An 18,880-nucleotide genomic window follows, 5' to 3' on the forward strand; every position below is an offset into this window, starting at 1 on the left:
ACAGTGCTGTCAAGGGGGTAGCATGCTGTGAAAGTCACTGTTAAAGGGGAAGGCTGCTGTAAAGGTCAAAATTAAGGGGGTTGGCTGCTGTGGAGGTCCAATTTTAAGGGAAGGGGCACTGTGGAAGGGTCAGTGTTAAGGGGTGCAACACCAAGTGCAACACCAAGTGATCAAAAAGGCGTATGTCCCACAAAATGGTACCAATAAAGCCGTCACCTCATCCCACAAAAAATGTGCCCCTACATAAGAAAATATTTTAAAAATTTAAAAAACTGTAGCTCTCAGAACATGGAGACACTAAAACAAATTTTCTTGGGTTTCAAAAATGCTATTATTGTGTTAAAGTGAAATAAATAAATAAAAGTATACATATTAGGTATTGCTGCATTCGTAACAACCAGTTCTATAAAAATATCACATGACCTAACCCCTCGGGTAAACACCATAATAAAAAAAAACATGTCAAAACAAGCAATTTTTGTCACCTTACATCACAAAAAGTGCAACACCAAGTGATACAAAAGGTGTATGTCCCACGAAATGGTACCACTAAAACCGTCACCTCATCCCGCTAAAAATGAGCCCCTACATAAGAAAATCTCTTAAAAAATTAAAAAACTATAGCTCTCAGAACATGGAGACACTAAAACATAATTTTTTTTGGTTTCAAAAATGCTATTATTGTGTTAAAGTGAAATAAAAAAAAAAAAGTATACATATTAGGCATTGCCGCATCCGTAACAACCAGCTCTATAAAAATATCACATGACCTAACCACTCGGGTGAACACCGTAAACACCGTAAAAAAAAAAAAAACTGTCAAAACAAGCAATTTTTATCACCTTGCATCACAAAAAGTGCAGCACCAAGTGATAAAAAAGGCGTATGTCCCACAAAATGGTACCACTAAAACCGTCACCTTATCCCGCTAAAAATGAGCCCTTACATAAGAAAATCTCTCAAAAAAAAAAAACTATAGCTCTCAGAACATGGACACATTAAAACATATTTTTTTGTTTCAAAAATGCTATTATTGTGTAAAATTCTAATATATAATAAAAAGTATACATATTAGGTATCGCCACATCCATAACAAAAAATTGTCACTTGACCGAACCCCTCAGATGAAAGCTGTAAAAATAAATAAATAAAAACTGTGCTAAAACAACCAATGAATGATCAAAAAATCATATGTACCCAAAAATAGTACCAATAGTACCAATTAAACTGGCACCTTATCCCCTAGTTTCCAAAATGGGTCACTTCTTGGGAATTTCTACTGTAAGGGTACATCAGGGGGGCTTCAAATGGGACATGGCATCTAAAAACCATGTGGAGTTTCTTTTCTTCTGCTCCCTGCCGTGTGCCCATACAGCAGTTTATGACCACATGTGGCGTGTAAACCACAGAATCTGGGTAATAAATATAGAGTTTTGTTTGGCTGTTAACCATCGATGTGTTAAAGAAAAAGATTGATTAAAATGGAAAATCTGCCCAAAAAAGTGAAATTTTTCAAAATTTTGGGTAAATTTGGGCTTTTTCATAAATAAAGGTGAAATATATTGACTCAAATTTATGACTATTAGTACAATGCGTCACGAGAAAACAAGCTCTGAATGACTTGTATAAGTAAAGGCGTTCCAAAGTTATTACCACATAAAGTGAGATATGTCAGATTTGCTAAATTAGGCCTGGTCAGGAAGGGGGCAAATGGCCCAGATGGGAAGTGGTTAATATTCATAAATAAAATAATTTAGTTGCATTGGTAATACCAATTACAGAGAGAAAGTGCTCTTTTAGTCATCATGATCAACCCTACCAAGCAGTAGTCTGGTTTAATAGGGTTGATAATGGTGACAGATGCTCTAAAAGCTATCCAGCTTAACAGTTTTCACAGAATGCTGTTTTCACATCCAGAAAGTATTAATATTGAATGCTTATAAAACCTAATAAAAAATAAATTTTAAAGGATACTGAAGGTTGGATGAATACTTTATATTCCAGTTTAGGTTGAGAGAATAGGGCTATCTCTATAAATTCTGCAGCCGCTATTAGTAACAATTTTAGTAATTTTGATCCTATATGTTTAATGGTTTCCTAGAAAAAATATCACTGCTGGAGCCTGGTCATTTATCATTTTCTATCTCTTGATACGAACTAATGATAGCTTGAGATTTTATTTATATCAAATGAGGAAATACCCTTTCAAACATCGAATAAGAATACCATACCAAATTATAGTGTGACAGATACCATTTATTATGCTCCTGCTTCATTCTCATTAGAGATATAGGGAGAAATAGATCTATTAGAAATTCATTTTAAATTAGATATAACAGTTTTATTATATGAGGTTATGCTTCACATGCAATTCAATAATGGCCATTTCAACAGTAAATAATTTATAACTGTACAAATGGCATATGAATTAACTTAATTATAGACACATTAATTTTAATGAACTTTCTCTTGAGACTCATATAGTAATATAGCAAACCACAATCAATTTAACTGGAAGCAGATTTACTACTACTTGAATCATAAACTGAATATGAAAGCTGACTTAAAGATGTTATTACTGAATGAAGACAATTTTCTGTTTTTATTATAAAACATACTCATGTACCTGCCAAATTGTATGTAATAATATCTAATACTCAAAGGCTTCCATTGTGTATATCTTATCCCATTTTAATTCTGGATACCTTTTCAGTATTCTTAAATAAATAGACTACTATACATTTGAGAAGTATGTCCGATTCAGTTAATTTTTTTGTCAATTCAAAACCGAATTGATTCTTCATGAATCCAAGTTGCTCCAATTGTCCTGAAATTGGTTCATAACACTCCCTAGTCTTCTAGCACTCAAATTTTTTTTGTCATCTTTTTTGTTAATTTTTTGAAATGACACTGATTATATATATGTAGCTGCATGATTGACGGTGTTAAAAGCGTTTTAACAACACACCGTGCTATCACATCTATTATGCTCCTTCATATTAGGAAGCTTCCAAAAATGTCTATTATCAGCGGCAGATGGTGGATATTATGGATATTACACATGGCATTATGAGAAAAACTGTGGTTTCTTGCCTCAAAATATGCCTCTGATACCCCTGTTTATAGTCACGCTATCACATATTGATGTGAAGAAAAAATGGATTGTTCTGCATAAGAGTCTAAAAATTATGCCTCAATGGGGGCCCATTTTTATACATGCACAAGTGTTAGGTGTCAGAAGATAGAGTGGCTTTACAAGTGGCTATACAAGAATCAAAAAAATGATGCCTTCATTGGGGCAAAATGCCTACCCTTATTTAAAAATGCAAAAGTGTTGTCAGAAAAGAGAGTGACTTTTGCACAAGCATCCAAAAAATAGACTTTAACAGGGACAGTGCCTGTCATATTTATACATGCACAAGTGTTAATTGTCAAACAAAGAGTGGCTTGTTCTGAACAAGTTCCCTCCTGTCCCGCTCATTTTTTGATTCTCACACCTCTCTTCCCCCACAGAGGTCCCTGGTGTTATCCTCCAACACCAGGGATCCAAGGATAAACCTGGAGCCACTGCATCACCAATTATATTTTAATAAAACATGATTCTAATATGCGTTCCACAGTGGAACACACACTTCCGGTCCGTAAACTGGAAGTGACGTTCCCTCCCTCCTCCCCACCACATGGCACTTACTAAAGGTATAGTATATAAGACGCACCAGTAAAGATACTTTTTATGGCTGTATTGTTATTTTTTCTGACTGTTCCTGAAGAAGGGGGTATTCTAAGAACCCCCGAAATACGTTGAGCCCAACTGTGATGATAACAAAAAGGAAACAACAAGAAGTAACCCTTGGGTACTGCCGTGTTTGTTCCTAACATATTACAAGTGATCCTGGCTAAGGAGGTAGAGTCAATGGGTGTCTTGAGCTTTATCCCTTTGACCTCCTCCTCAGTGAAGTAAATCATTTATTCTTTTTTCAATATAAAATGTTATTGTTAAAATAACTTTTACAGCAACTTTTATAAGTTTAAATCATTTTTAGTGCCTTATTCAGTATTCATTGGAGTCTGTGGCACCCCCTTGGTGGCTTTTTCTCTTTTTGTTCTGAACAAGCCTGGGAATATTCTCACTTTTAATTTGGAGCAGAAGCAGTACAGTGTGTACAATGCAGACAGGGTAGGGTAAATAGTGGGATGTGACCTCAATAGTGGCAGCACAACATGGAACAGACAAAGTAGTAGATTTGTGCATGGGCTGTTTAGTGGCAGTAGTGGCAGTAGCTATGCTGTACAGAACATGGTAAGCAGGCCAACAGTGGCAGTGGCATGATGTTGACAGCAGCAGCCATACGGTGAGGGAACATGATGGTTGGCAGGCAGCCAGTGACAGTGGCATTATTGCGGCAGCAGCAGCAGCCATACAGTATAACACATGATGATAGGCAGGCAGATAGTGACAGTGGAATTATGACAACAGCAGCCATACAGTATAGAACATGATGGTAGGGAGGCAGACAGTGGCATGATGCATGACAGGGCTCTTAGATTCATGCCTCTTTCATTCTGACAAAAATGATGTTTGTATACAATGATGAAGGACAACTTCATCTGTTTAAGTGTCACAATGCCATTTACTCCCTGGAGCCCTCTCTAAGATGACACTGGAGGCTATAAAAGGGAGAACAAAGACAGCATACTGGACCAGTTCAGGCCACTGGTCCAGTCTGCTTGCCCAGAAGTCCATCGGGTCAGGGAACACAGCATGCCCCTGAGAAAAGTCATAGTTCAGGTAAAACTGAACCTGGGTGTTGAGGCGGTACATCTCCGTTTGCTGATTCATGCCAGCCTGGCATGACACATCAAACAATTTCTCCATCTTGCTGATATTACTGAGCTGGTGCTACTGCTGTAGCTTATGCTGCTTGTGGTAATGGAGAGGAAGGGAAGTGGGTGACACAGCGGGGGAAGGCTGTATACATAGTGTTATTTGACAATAAATCAATGTGGGTTTTTAGGGCCCCAAAGGGCTTGGGCATACGCAGGACGCCATGGAGGACACACACATCACTACTCTCGGAGCAATACACATTGAACTCTGAACAGATGAGTATATTTTACTATTGTTCTGAGCACTTGTGCATACTTTACTGGATATGTATAGGACACATTTTGGCGATATCTGGCCATAACACTTTGTTCAGTTTACAGTATATGGACGATTTTTGAGCATTGATTTGGGTTGACTATATGACATCACCCTTATTGGGATGATTAGACCCTAACATTTCTAGTATTGACCATCCTTGTGTATAATATACCCTGGCATCATTTAGCCATAACAGCATACTAGTTCCCTGATGAGTCGGCAGATGCAGATGAAACGCGTTGGTGTATTTGTTGGTGCACTATCAGGTGCGCTTTTGATTGGGACATTTTTATGCAATATTAGGTGCTCCCTGTATTTTGGTATACACAACAATGCTGGTGTGACTCTATATCTGTCATATTAAGTTAGGCAGGAACACCGGGTTGTACATTCTGTATATGTCAAGGTGCTCAATTTGCGATACTCAATAGCGTCAGGGGTGAGGTACCCTATTCACACCTGTCTGACGAAGCTGAGCAGTCAAAAACGGACAAGAGGGACTTTTCAGGGTTGTATAGTGATGTTTTATACAGACAGCATTAGGGACACATAGGGCAAAAGACCCAGCAGTGTGTCCCTCTGTCTATTATTTCCTCTTGCACTATTACATGGTGGTAGTATTTAACCTATATGTCCATCTGGCTTCTTTTTGTTTCAAAATGGTGTCAAGATCTCCACCTCTAATACGGTACCTGTCCTAATTGTCTCTATCACGCAAAATGTCAGCACTAGTGATGAGCAGCAGGGGTTATATTGCTAAATTTCACTAATAATTTGGCGAATATTCGTCAATTCGCAAATTCAAAATTATTTTCTTGTGAAAAATCGGAAATGATATATTCGCGCAATGCATGCGAAATTCAGGCGTGGGTCACTTTGGTACATTTTCCAAGCTGCTAAAAGTTTTCTGAGACTGAATAAAATGTTTGAACGGCAGAACATTAAAAATGTCTATATATGCAGTTAGAGTGCTCCAATATATTCGTGATTGCTCTAATCGGCACTAATGAAACTTCAAATTTTAGCAGGTCTGCATGTATGTATGGACAGCAGAACCTACCACACACTACCTAACACACTGCACTGCAACAGCTGCACTATATCAGATATATACATTGACACTCTCCCGCTAACAATCTGTATTATATATATATATATATATATATATATATAAGCTATCTGACTATCTATCTAATGTAGTGTGGAAAGCACAGAGCACAGCAATGACACTGCTGTCTCTCTCAGAACTTAAAAAAAACTGTAGAAAAGCTGGGGAGGTTCTTATATAGTAAGGGGTAGACAACTTTCCTGTTGGTTGCTAGGGATTAGTGTTGATCGCAAATATTCTAATCGCAAATATTTATCGCAAATATTGGCACTTCGAGAATTCTCGAATATCTAGAATATAGTGCTATTTCTTCGTAATCACAAATATTCTAGATTTTTGTCATCGGTGCCCATGATCCCTCACTACTTCTTGCTTGTGGGCCAAGGAGAAGGCTGCAAAATATTTGACTTTAGGAGTAGTGTTGAGCTAAAATTTTTGTATCGCAAATATTTGTATTACAAATTTTACGATTTCCGATTTTCGCAATCAAGAAAATTATGACTGGAGATCACTAAATATAGAATTTGCGAATATATGATGAATATTCACCCAAATATTCATGAAATATTGTAAATTCAAATATTGCTTATGCCGCTCATCACTGCTAGGGATGTTGCTAAGCTCAGACAAATACATTGCAGCCTTCTCATTGGCCCACAAGCAAGAAGGGAGGTTAATGATGAAAAAAAATCTAGAATATTTAAAATTACAAATATATCACTATATTCTAAATATACGCGAATTCTCGAAGTGTTGATATTCACGATTCACATATTTGCGCCCAACGCTAGTCAGCACTCTGACATCACCATTATGCTTCAAAGTCACATGTCTGGAGATAGGTTTATCACTAGTGATGAGCGAGCATGCTCGGCCGAGTACCGGTTCGGCTCAAGCATCGCTATGCTCGGCTCGTGGCGGTACTCGACCGAATACCACGTGTGCTTGTCGCATTGCTCAAGTCTCCGCCCCGCTTGTTTGGCGCCTCCTGAAGCATCCAATCAGTGTTCATGTAAGTAATTCCCTCCAGTGTAGTGCCATAGCCATGTTAGCTATAAGCCTTACACTGGTTGGCTGGACCGAATTACGTGGTACTAGTTTATCCAGGAGCCGATGTCCCGATCTCGGATCATTCAGCGTCAGAGAGAGCCGACAGTAGGCAGGGACATATAGCGGTTTGCTGAAATTACAACGATCGAACTCCCAAAAAGCTCTTGAAAGACAAAACAGTCCTCTTCAGGACTAAAGTGTGTGTTTGACAGCAGTGTAGCATTCAATTTAGCAGTATTAGGGACTGGCGTCTGCAGGAAGAGGCAGATAGTGCAGGGCTGGAAAATCGCTGTGTTCAGTACCAAAAAGCTTTCAAAAGAAATAAATATTACATATCAGTGAGATCCACAGTACACCATCAGAAAGCAGTGTGTTTAGCAGAAATTCTAAAAAGGGACTTATTCACTACAGTGTGCCTGCTAGTGAGATGTGCACCGCTCTATCATAGAAATTAATTTTTCTGGGGAAATTAACCTAATTTGTGCCACATCTGTGTGTGCGCTCAATCCATAAACGTTATATACAGTATTCCAGCCTAGAATAATTTCTATTTGGGACAAATGTCATTAGTTTGGGTCACATCTGTGTCTGCATTTAGGCCGCAACCATATATACAGTAATTCAGCAGAGAATTATTTCTATTTGGGACAAAAATCCTTAGTGTGGGTTTCATCTGTGCGTGAATTTAGGCAGCAACCATATATACAGTAATTCAGCATAGAATTATTTCTATTTGGGACAAATTTAACTGTTTTGTGCCAAATATACTGTCCATGTACTGTGGATTCATGTGATAAATTGTCACGCCTTGCTCTGTGAATGTGCGGAGATCTGTCAGACTGGCTGCACATGTCTGACTTCTTTGTTTGTTTTGATTTGGGTTTAAGCTGGATCTACCTTCCCTCAGGTGTACTGGGTTTCATTGTTAGTGAGGCTATTTATCCTTCCTTCCACCCAGTGGCCTGTGAAGGTTATAGTTCTTTCCTGGGAGCTCTTGATTTGTGGTGGATCGTCTGCTCCAGCTCTGCTCAAGATAAGTCATCTCCTTCATTTCCCTTTGTGTGTTTTATCTTGGCCTCTAGGAAGTGCTAACCCTCTAAAACAGTGAAGGCGATGGCAAACCTTTTAGAGACTGATTGCCCAAACTGCAACCACAAACACACTTATTTATCGCAAAGTGCCCACACGATCATTTACCCTGAATACTACAGTCCAATATAGTATATCTTCCATGTCCCTTATTACTTAGCTATAGTGGCCTGCCTACAGTCAATGTGCTGCCTGTGGCATTCATGGCGTACCTGACGCTGATGAATGGCAGGAAAACTTTAAGGCATATTGGTGCACCATAGACTTTTTCAAGAGTAAGGGAGCCCACAGAGATGTCACTGAGTGTCGCCCCTGGCACCTGTGCAAGGGTTTTGCTGACCCTAAAAAACATTTTGAGCGAGGGCAGCCTAAAAATCATGTTGATATGATGGAGGAGGAGGAGGAGAAGGGCGAAAAAAGGAAGATTGAACCATATAACCTTTTTGGTGGCAGAGGTGCATGTGAATACAGTGCATTCAGTACTTTACAAACAACACATTTAAAGTGCCTTGTTGTTCACCCGCTTTCCTCTGGTGGAGTAGAGAAGTCAGGGGCGATCCAGGCCTTGTTCATTTTTTTTAGTCAGTTGACAGACGGATGCGCTTATCAGTTATTATGCCCCTAGCAACACTATATACCCGCTCTGACAAAACACTGGCGGCAGGGCATCCCAGAATCTCTGAGGCATAGAGTGCAAGTTTGTGCCACGTGACCAGCTTGGACACCAAATAGTAAGGCACAGAGGGATCACCAAGGACGCTGACACAGTCTGCTATGTACTCCTTCACAATCTTCCACAATGTTTCCCTCCTTGTGACACTAGGCCGTGCATCAGGGTGAGGGTGCTGGCTGGGTGTCATGAAACTGGCCTTGTAGAGTGTTGTCCTGCCTCTGTTGGAACTGTGGTGTCCCCCCCTCATCTCCCCTCCTGGGTTGGCCAAGGAATTACGTATGTATTCTGCCACCAGTGTTGTCAGCTGTAAATATTTCTGCAATGACATTCTGTTCTGCTATTATTATAGTTTTTTGTTTGTATTATAGTTGGTATTATAATTATTATTATGGTTTATGGTTGTTAAATATGTTATGGTTATTTGGTTATGAGTTCTTAAAAGTTCATGCCATTGGTTTAACTCTTGTTTGTTAGGTTTTTAGTTATAGTACTGTATAAGTTTGTGATGCTTGTTGTGCATGGTACATATATGCTGTATGATTGCCATGTGTGTGAGCTTGCCGAGCTGCAAAGTTGCCAACAACTTATGGCCATTATCAGACACAGCCAAACCTTGTCCCTTATACCCTGCCCCAGCTCTGTGGCGGTGTGCTTTTAGCCACCCAAGCAAGTTAATTTCAGCCGGGCCTGTTGCCGCTTCCCCGAGAGAATTCAGAGTTTGCAGTGGAGGAGGAGGTGGAGGCGGAGGAGAATAAGGGGGGGGGGGGTTGCTGCCACTAATGTAGGTGGTGGCAGAAATCCTGATGTTGTTCTCATTCAGTGCCTCGACAAATAGCTGAAAACCTTGTTTCTCACCTGACTACAATATCAGAATGTCATCGATATATCTTACCCACAGTAAAAAATGTGAGACCCAGTTAGCATATTGGTCAGAAAACACTATTGTATCCTCCCACCAGCCCAGGAACAAATTAGGGACTCCCCATACCAGTGCCCCTGAGATGGTGGTGGTACTTAGAATCGAATACAAAATAGTTATGGATCAAGATGAATTCTAGCAAACGAAAAACAAAATTGTTATTGCCCTTGTAATGATTGCTTTTGATATCAAGGAAACGATTGGTAGCCCTCAGTCCCATTTGGTGTGGGATGGATGTATCAAGGCCGGCCACACATCAATCACTATTCCTTCGAATTTCTTAAGCAGGTCCATCATATCATGTCTATACGAAGTAAGACATAGAAAAAAGGTACATAAAATTCTATAGGCTAGTGACTACCTGACATCTGATGTCTATATCTATCAGAACTGTGATAAATTAATTTTTATGAAATTTTGAACCTCTTTAGATTGAAATAATGACACCTTATGTAGAGAACACTTTTGTATTCAGAAATCTGGAAAAGTTGGTAAAAGTGCACAATATACAGTACTTTCATTCATTGTGTCTGATATGAAAGCAATTTGCATTTAATACTTTATTATGTCTTTTACAAAACCAATTTTAATATCTGTCCTTTGTACAAATATTGCAGAAAATAGATGCCTACACTTAGCATGATGCTTTTTTTCACCTTTAATTTTAAAATGTAGACATGAGCCTCTCAAGATAAATGAGTCTAATATCATGCCTCAGTGAGTATGCAGGCTCCTGGTGCTCTTTTCCACTAATATAAGTAACATATTTGACAATAATGAAAAATTAGGTTATTTGCAAAGCATCTTTTAACTTAAAGTAAATCTTAAGTGTATCGAGGAAGGTTGTAAATTTAACTATATTGATAGATACACTATGCGTCCTAGTATAATTCCTTTCTGATGGTGGTATATAATATTGTTTAGCATATACATTATGGAAATGTGTGTGCATTCAATTTGTACAGAGTTAAACAAAAACTACAGCAAATTTATTTAAAAAGTTACAAATTAGCTTCAAACTATGATTTTGATTGAAATCCACTTTATATGTTTTGTCCCTCATGTAAGGAGTAAAATCCTATCTTAGTCAGAATTAAAAAGGTAACAGATAACAAATTTTTTTCCACAAAGGTATCTAAAATGTATTAAGGAATTTACGATGATATCAACCTATGACAGAGATTTCTATAGCTTACTGCTCTTAAATAAAGAACCCTTGCAAAAGAAAAGCATTGAAATTGTCCGCTTATAAACAATAGTTAACTCTGCTCTATGCATTTACTAGCTATGACTGCCTTTCTTCTGTAGTACAGATGAACAAATCATTTAAAATTTGACTTGGAATCGATTCGGCCAAAATAGTTGATCAATTTAATTTGGAACCAAATCAATTCTACCTGAATTGAAAATGCTCCTACTGGCCTGAAAATGTGTGTATGTGTGACATTCCGATATCTCATAGGAGTGGTCTTTTTTTCTCTATTGTTTCTTATGCTATGTTACTTATATCTTACTTTAAAAAAAAGTTTGATTCTCTCTTGCTTTCTCTTTCTCACAAAATTTGCCTGAATCAAATCGCCCAAAATTGTTTATAAAATTTTGGTCCCATCTGATTGGTTTGAAATTGATTCACTTATCTCTATTCTTTAGATAAATAGATATAAAGATAGGTAGATGGATTGAACAATCGAACTGAACTGAATCACCTTTCTTATAGGTTTTATTTTATTATTAGCCATAAATAAATATGAAAATATATTTTTATTCTAGGTAACATCCCTTTCACATGGTGGGTTGGACGTAATAATCAGACTCATACCTACTGGACTGGTTCCTTGCCAAATGAAAACAGATGTGCATGTGGACTTGAAGGAAACTGTGAGGATTCCCAACATTATTGCAATTGTGATGCTGACAAAAGTGAATGGTAATGTATATGAATATTACATTAACTGTAATGCTCTTGTTTTTAGATATTTATATGAATTGTATTGCATGCATCTAAAGAGAGAACTGTTTTTGAATTAGTGTAGTGTATAGGCCTCCAGGACAAAGAGAGAATGATGATAACAAGTTGGTTAATTACATTTCTCAAATGGCAGAAAAAGGATGTACTACAGTATATTGCATTTATTGGTGACTTTAACATGCCTGATGTAGGCTGAAAAATCTCTAGTGCTCTTTAATGCAAAAGCAGGAGTCTAATTGATGCACATTAAGGAGTATCTCTAAAATAGCTAGTTAAGTCACCAACCAAAGGAAATAACAATCTAGATTTAGTCTTTATAAATGGGGATCTAGTTTCTGGGGTCAAGGTCATTTGGGTTCCAGTGACCACCCATATTTTTGGTTTACACTGCCTTGTAACAAATCAATTTTCCCTGAAATGGCTATAAAAACAAACAAAACAACATACATCCATTTGCATGCAAAGAGGCCAGGTCAGCCCTCCTTGATGCAACACTGACCCAATGTTTTTCCCATTGTCGGTGATCATGGTTCCGATTTTCAGTTGACAAAGAGAGAACCAGAATTTGATTTCTTCTTTAAGCACGCGGAGCAGATTCTTCCCAGTGTGACTCCATTCGCCCAGGCAAACCAGGTGCAGAACAGCGTGACACTGCCATGCTGTGCAAAGGTGGTATGCTGGAGGAGCACTCTGAATTGTGCCTGAAGTGGATGCTGAGGACAAGGTTAAAGATGAGAAGGCAGAGGAGGACAATGGCGCAGGACTCATAGCTTGAGAACACGGCAGTGCTGTCACCTGGCTAAGTTGCTGGCTCGACAGGAACCACATTTACCCAGTTACCCATAAAGGACATATATTGTCCTTGACAGTAGTTACACTGACACACTTTGACGCTGCCTTGAACTTTAGCAGACACCGACAGGCTCAAGCACTGGCCCACCTTCTGTTCAACCTATGTGTGCAGGGCTGGTACAGCCTTTTTGGAAAAGTATTGTTGGCTTGGGACTCTCCACTTTGGCTCAACACAGGCCATTGGTTCTCGGAAAGTTGCAGGGTCCACCACATTGAAAGGGAGGGACTGTAGTACCAGCAACTTGGCCAGGAGCATATTGAGCTTCCCTGCCGTTGGATGAGTACACGCATACTGTTGTCTTTTTGCAATCTCCTTAGTGATTGATTGCTGAAGAAACAAATGACAGTAGGAGGAGGAGGAGATGGAGCAGGAGCATCAGGACCAGTAGATGATGGGAAGGAAACACAGTTCTTTTCTGCTGAGGTGGTGGAGCCTTGACTGCTGGAGAAGGGGTGCAGGCTACTGGGTGATGTAGCAGTTGCTGCATCAGGCGGTACCACTACATTAGCACCACAGTTTTCCAAGGCCACTATATGGTGATGCTGCATGTGTTGATGCAGGACTGTAGTGCCAACATTGGCACCCTGGCCACGCTTCACCTTCTGCCCACAGATTCTACAAATGGCGTTCTCTGGCAGCTTGAAAAAAAATTCCCACACTGGAGACTATGTAATTTCCCTACCACCACTGCGTGGTGACTGCCTGTTGCATCTGTCTCAATGAACCCCTGCACCGTTAGTTCTTTCTGGACAAGTAGGCTCCTGAGTAGCAGATGGTCTACCCTGGGCTCATTTGGCTCCAGACCTCACACTGCTGCCACCCTGCTGCTGTCTCACAGGCCTACTTCCACCCTCACCCCCTAATGATGATGATCATGTCCCATTTCACTCTACTCCTATATGCGATCAGCTACATCATCATCCACTACTGTCTGCCACTTATGTCACCCTCAACAGTCTCATGGCCACGTCCCTGACTGCTCACAAGTGCTCCCACCCGAATGTAGTCGCTAATTGCACAACTAGGGGAGGGCACCTCTCCTTCAAATCTGTGCTAGCCAGTAGTTGCTGACTGTGTTCACTAAGTACTCCCTTGATGAAAAGCGGAGCAGAGCCTGAAGTATGCATAACTTCCCAAGCAGAAGGAGCAGCAAAGGAAAGAGGCAGTTGTGGACAGTTGAAGGCACAGAGCTTGTTCCTAGGCCATGCCAACTAAGTGTGTCAGAGGAACGCACTGATTCTTGGCTGTGTGTATCTGTGGTCACCTGAGATGATGTTGAAGAGTGAGTCAACCATTCCAGTACAGCGGGATTGTTGGTCAAAGCACGACCGCTGGATGACAGTGGCAGCTATGGGCTGTTGCTGTGGCTGCTACTATCACCACTCCTTTCATCTGCTGCTACTTGTGCCAGCTACAAAAACATTTTTGCCACTGCCCGTTCCTTTTGAGGGTCCAAGCAACTATCTGTTGGCAATAGTGTACAGTAAATGAATCAATAATGTAACTCGTATGTACCGTATTTTTCGCCCTATAAGACGCACCTAGGTTTTTGAGGAGGAAAATAATAAAAATAAATATTTTGAACCAAAAGGTGTGCTTTTGGTGGGTTTTGAACTAATGGTGGTCTGTGGATGACACTATTATGGGGGAATCTGTGGATGGCACTGGTATGGGGGCATTTGTAGATGGCACTGTAATTCAGGCATCTGTGGATTGCACTGTTATGGGGGCATATGTGGATGGCACTGTTATGGGGGCATATGTGGATTGCACTGTTATAGGGGCATATGTTGATGGCACTGTTATGGGGGCATCTGTGGATGGCAATGTTATGTGGGATCATTATGGGGGCATCTGTGGATTGCAGTGTTATGGGGGCATCTGTGGATGGCATGGCACTGCTGTGGGGGATCTGTGGATGACACATATATAGCATCTTATCTAATGTGTCACCCAAAGATCCCCTATAACAGTGTCCCTGTGTAGTGAATGGGGGCCGGCATCTGGTTTTGTAATGGCAGCGGGGCCCGATGCAGTTACTTTATTCTACTACACCGGGCCCCGCTCACAGGAATATAATCATATCTAACTTGTAGGTATTGTTAAACTATTTAAATATCATCTGAAATCCAGTGCTTTACTTACTACTAACTTTGTAGCAGCCAGGAGGCCGGGCGGACGCTCGCAGAGTGACTCACTATGCCATGCACCTGCACCACCTGCTTTATTCTAAAAAGTGGGCAGAGCAGGCACGTGACGTAGTGAGTTACGCTACCGCCTGCCTGGCCTCCTGACTGCTACGAAGTTAGTAGTAAGTAAAGCGCTGGATTTCAGATGATATTTGAAAAGTTTAACAATACCAGCAAGTTAGATATGATTATACTATTGTGAGCGGGGCCCAGTGTAGTAGAATACAGTGACTGCAGCGGGCCAAGCTGCCATTACAGAACCAGATGCCGGCCCCCAGCCCCTCCTCCCTCTCAGCCGATACACCCGACAGCCGCAGCATTAGCCCCATAAGACACACTGCTATTTTTCCCCACTTTTGGGGGAGGGGGAAGTGCATCTTATAGGGCAAAAAATACGGTAACTAAGTATGAATGGTGCAGAAGAGAAACTAGATAAAAGAACCCATATATTAGGCCACCTGTTGACACTGAGTTTGATGCACAGTAAGTCTAAGTATAACAGAACAGATTAAGGCCTCTTTCACACGGGCGTCACGGATTTGCTCCGGATGTGTCGCGTGTGCATTGCGGGAAAACCGTGCGAGTAGGCACGCAATTGCAGTCAGCTTTGTCTGCGATTGCGTTTCGATGTTTAGTTTTTTCCGGACGAGTACAATGCAGTTTGGGGACCTGTCTAGGCTCGACACATTTCGGGGTTTAAAGAGGACCTTTCACTCGTATACAAACTAAAAACTAACTCTATCTGTGGGCAGAGCGGCGCCCAGGGGTCCCCCTGCACTTACTAGTATGCCTGGGCGCCGCTCCGTTCTCCCGGTATAGTCTCCGGTGTCTCAGCTCCGTCTGTTGTATTGGACAGATTTTTTGTAGGAGGCGTGTCCCTTGCTGCAGCACTGGCTAATCGCAGCGCACAGCTCATAACCATGCTATGAGCTGTGCGCTGCGATTGGCCAGTGCTGCAGCAAGGGACACGCCTCCTACAAAAAATCAGTTCAGTACAACAGATGGAGCTGAGACACCGGAGCCTATACCGGGCGAACGGAGCGGCGCCCAGGCATACTAGTAAGTGCAGGGGGACCCCTGGGCGCCGCTCTGCCCACAGATAGAGTTAGTTTTTAGTTTGTATACTAGTGAAAGGTCCTCTTTAACATTACCCCTTCCTCAGTAGCCCTAGTAGGCTATTGAGGAAGGGGTAATGTTAAACCCCGAAACGCACCTAGCCTAGATAGGACCCCAAATCTTGGACCACTTGGGAAGCTAAAGATTTGACTGGAGAGTCGCAAAGAAAGATTCATCTGTCACACGAAGGGCATATTTGGAAAATAACTTGCAAGGCCTGATTCCACGGTGAAGGCCTGACTACATGTGCCAAACAATTGCCTGTGTGCGAGTTTATTACGAAAAATTGGTCTGCAAACTCAAAGGACCATAACTTCATCTTTGTCGACTTATCAAGGGAGACGGTAAGACCGTTCGATTTTATCCAGCGATTATTATCCAGCTATTTAAAAACTGCACTAATATTCCAGTGGGACGCCGCTGGTGGATGCTATTAGCGGGACGCCGCTTGAGTTTGTTAATTGATTACGCATTGGGACTTTGCTTATTTTCGGATATCCCTGATACATATCGAAAGGGACGTTGTTAAAGGACATTGGTTTATCGCAACCATTTAGTACGAGACTTTCCCATACGAATATTTGCCGAATATTCATACGAGATATTATCGAATATTCCATTTTATTCCTTGAATTTTAGTATTTTATATTTTTAGTATACCATTTTCCATTTGTCATATTGTATCACTGCATGTTGTGTTTTATGGTTTAGCAGATAGGTATTTTATATTTTAATATTATCACTGTCAGCACGTACAGTTATTCATGCTATTAAATGTCAATACATTTCAAATGGTCCAGATATCCTGAGAGTGCCCAGTTATCCTTCTTTCATTATATTGTTCTTTTTAGAGTGGACTGGGTGAGTCCACTCCACTAAGTGCACCTCTTGGGTCAATAGCCAGTCCAGTGCGTCACATTTACTCCTTTTTTGTTTTATAGGGCTGTGACATCACAGGGTATGACTATCTGCTGATTGGCTGTATGCACACATTTTGGGTCATATCACATTCCAAGGCTTCATACTTTCACTTTCTAACACGAGTACCTGCCATTTTAGGGGGAAAAAACCGATTCATTATCACGAAGTGCAAGGAAATTCGGATTTGTGGCAAATCAAATTTTTACAGAAATTCTGATAGAAATCAATTAGTTTCACTTAAATTCGCTCTACACTACTGATGACACAATAGTGTGTAATTAGGTTGATATTCCTGGAGGGATTTGAAACATGGAAAAAGATTTTGCTTCCCTGGACAAATAGTCCAAAAAATAGAAACTGCAGTTCAAAAGTTTTGAAAAGTAAAATATTTCACTTAGGGAGAAGGAACCATCTATCTGGCTATCGCATTGGCAGTTCTGCCTAGTTTGATGCTTATCTATGTAGCTAGAGGTAAAACCAGTAGGAAAAAGAGATTACGATCCTGCTGTATAGACTTCTGCTAAAACCACATCTGGAATACTGTGTCCAGTTCTGGAGACCTCATCTACAAAAAGATATTGATAAAATATATTGCCTTGAGTAAAGAATGGAAAGAGGGGGCATGATCAAAACCTCTTAGTATGTTAAAGGCATAAATATGGTTCAAGAAAAAAAACTGGACACAAGAACAAGGGGGAACAATCTATAGTTAGTTGGGAGGAAGATCAGAGATTAAGAAACAATGTCAGGAAATATTTCTACACCAAAGAGTACTTCAGGTTTGGAAAAAAAAACTTTCATCAGTGGTTGGGAAATCTACAGTAAGGGAATTTGAACATGCCTGGGATACATCTTTCTATACTAAGTTGCATAAGTAATAATATAAGGGCAGACTAAATGGAACAAGGGGACTTTTTCTGTCATCAGTATTCAGTTTCTATGTAGCATTGAGGCCAAGGTTTACAATTATCCATTTTTGAATGAGCTAGTAAGTATAATGAAGTTAAATGTTTCCAAGCTCTGAGGCATACAATTTAATGAAGCATTGTAGTAATTCTTACACAGGAAAATACTTCAATTTTCAGGTTAAGTGACAAAGGATTCCTGTCCAATAAAGATCACCTCCCAGTGACCAAGATCGTGATTACTGATACGGACAGACCACACTCAGAAGCTGCTTATAAACTCGGTCCCCTGCTATGCTGGGAGGATAGTAAGTATATTGTAGTTTGTTTTATATACTGTATGCATGTTTAACTCATGACTTTGAAGACTAACTCCATGTCTTTTAGTATCTTGGCTGCTTTACTGTGAGTGATTCTGTTAACATTCCCAGAGTATGAACCACTAGTCAGCCGTTATAATTTCCTCCCGAATTATGAAATTAATAAAAACTAAATACCAAACATCTTTAAAAAAATTAATTAATTATCCTGCGTTATCTGTTTTTACTCATATGCAGAAGATCTTTGAATTTGCCTCCTATAAGTAAGATACAGATGTAGTAGAGTTAACACACATGCTTTATGAGATGTGTTATCTAAACTAAATGCGTTAAGCAAACACCTTCAATAAACTGGAATATTGTAGTTGGAGGGCACACAGATATCTAGAACTACACGGACCCTACAAATAAACTCATTTAATTTATTGTAATAAAAATGCAAATCATGAACATTAAAAAAATCACTATTAATAAAAATAAAATAAGTAAAATAAGTTATACCGTTTAATGTTGGCAGCACTCAAAACCTTTAGGAGAGTGACACCTGTTGCAATGGAGTGTAGAGTAACCACCACATAAAATGATGAAACATAAATATCTAATCTATAATATCCTTATATAT

The 18,880-nt window shown here is 40.0% G+C and overlaps 1 protein-coding gene across 1 annotated transcript in view; it reads left to right on the plus strand.

Annotated features, from left to right (window-relative positions):
- LOC122927916 (contactin-associated protein-like 4) overlaps window positions 1–18,880 on the plus strand; it is a 468,829-nt gene that overhangs the window by 269,039 nt on the left and 180,910 nt on the right. The window contains exons 15-16 of the mRNA XM_044280254.1: window positions 11,756–11,912; window positions 18,119–18,246. Coding sequence (XP_044136189.1) covers window positions 11,756–11,912; window positions 18,119–18,246 — 285 coding nt within the window. The remainder of the gene's footprint in view (window positions 1–11,755; window positions 11,913–18,118; window positions 18,247–18,880) is intronic.

The sequence above is a fragment of the Bufo gargarizans genome, chromosome 1 (assembly GCF_014858855.1).
Source record: "Bufo gargarizans isolate SCDJY-AF-19 chromosome 1, ASM1485885v1, whole genome shotgun sequence".
NCBI classification, from domain to species: Eukaryota; Metazoa; Chordata; class Amphibia; order Anura; family Bufonidae; genus Bufo; species Bufo gargarizans.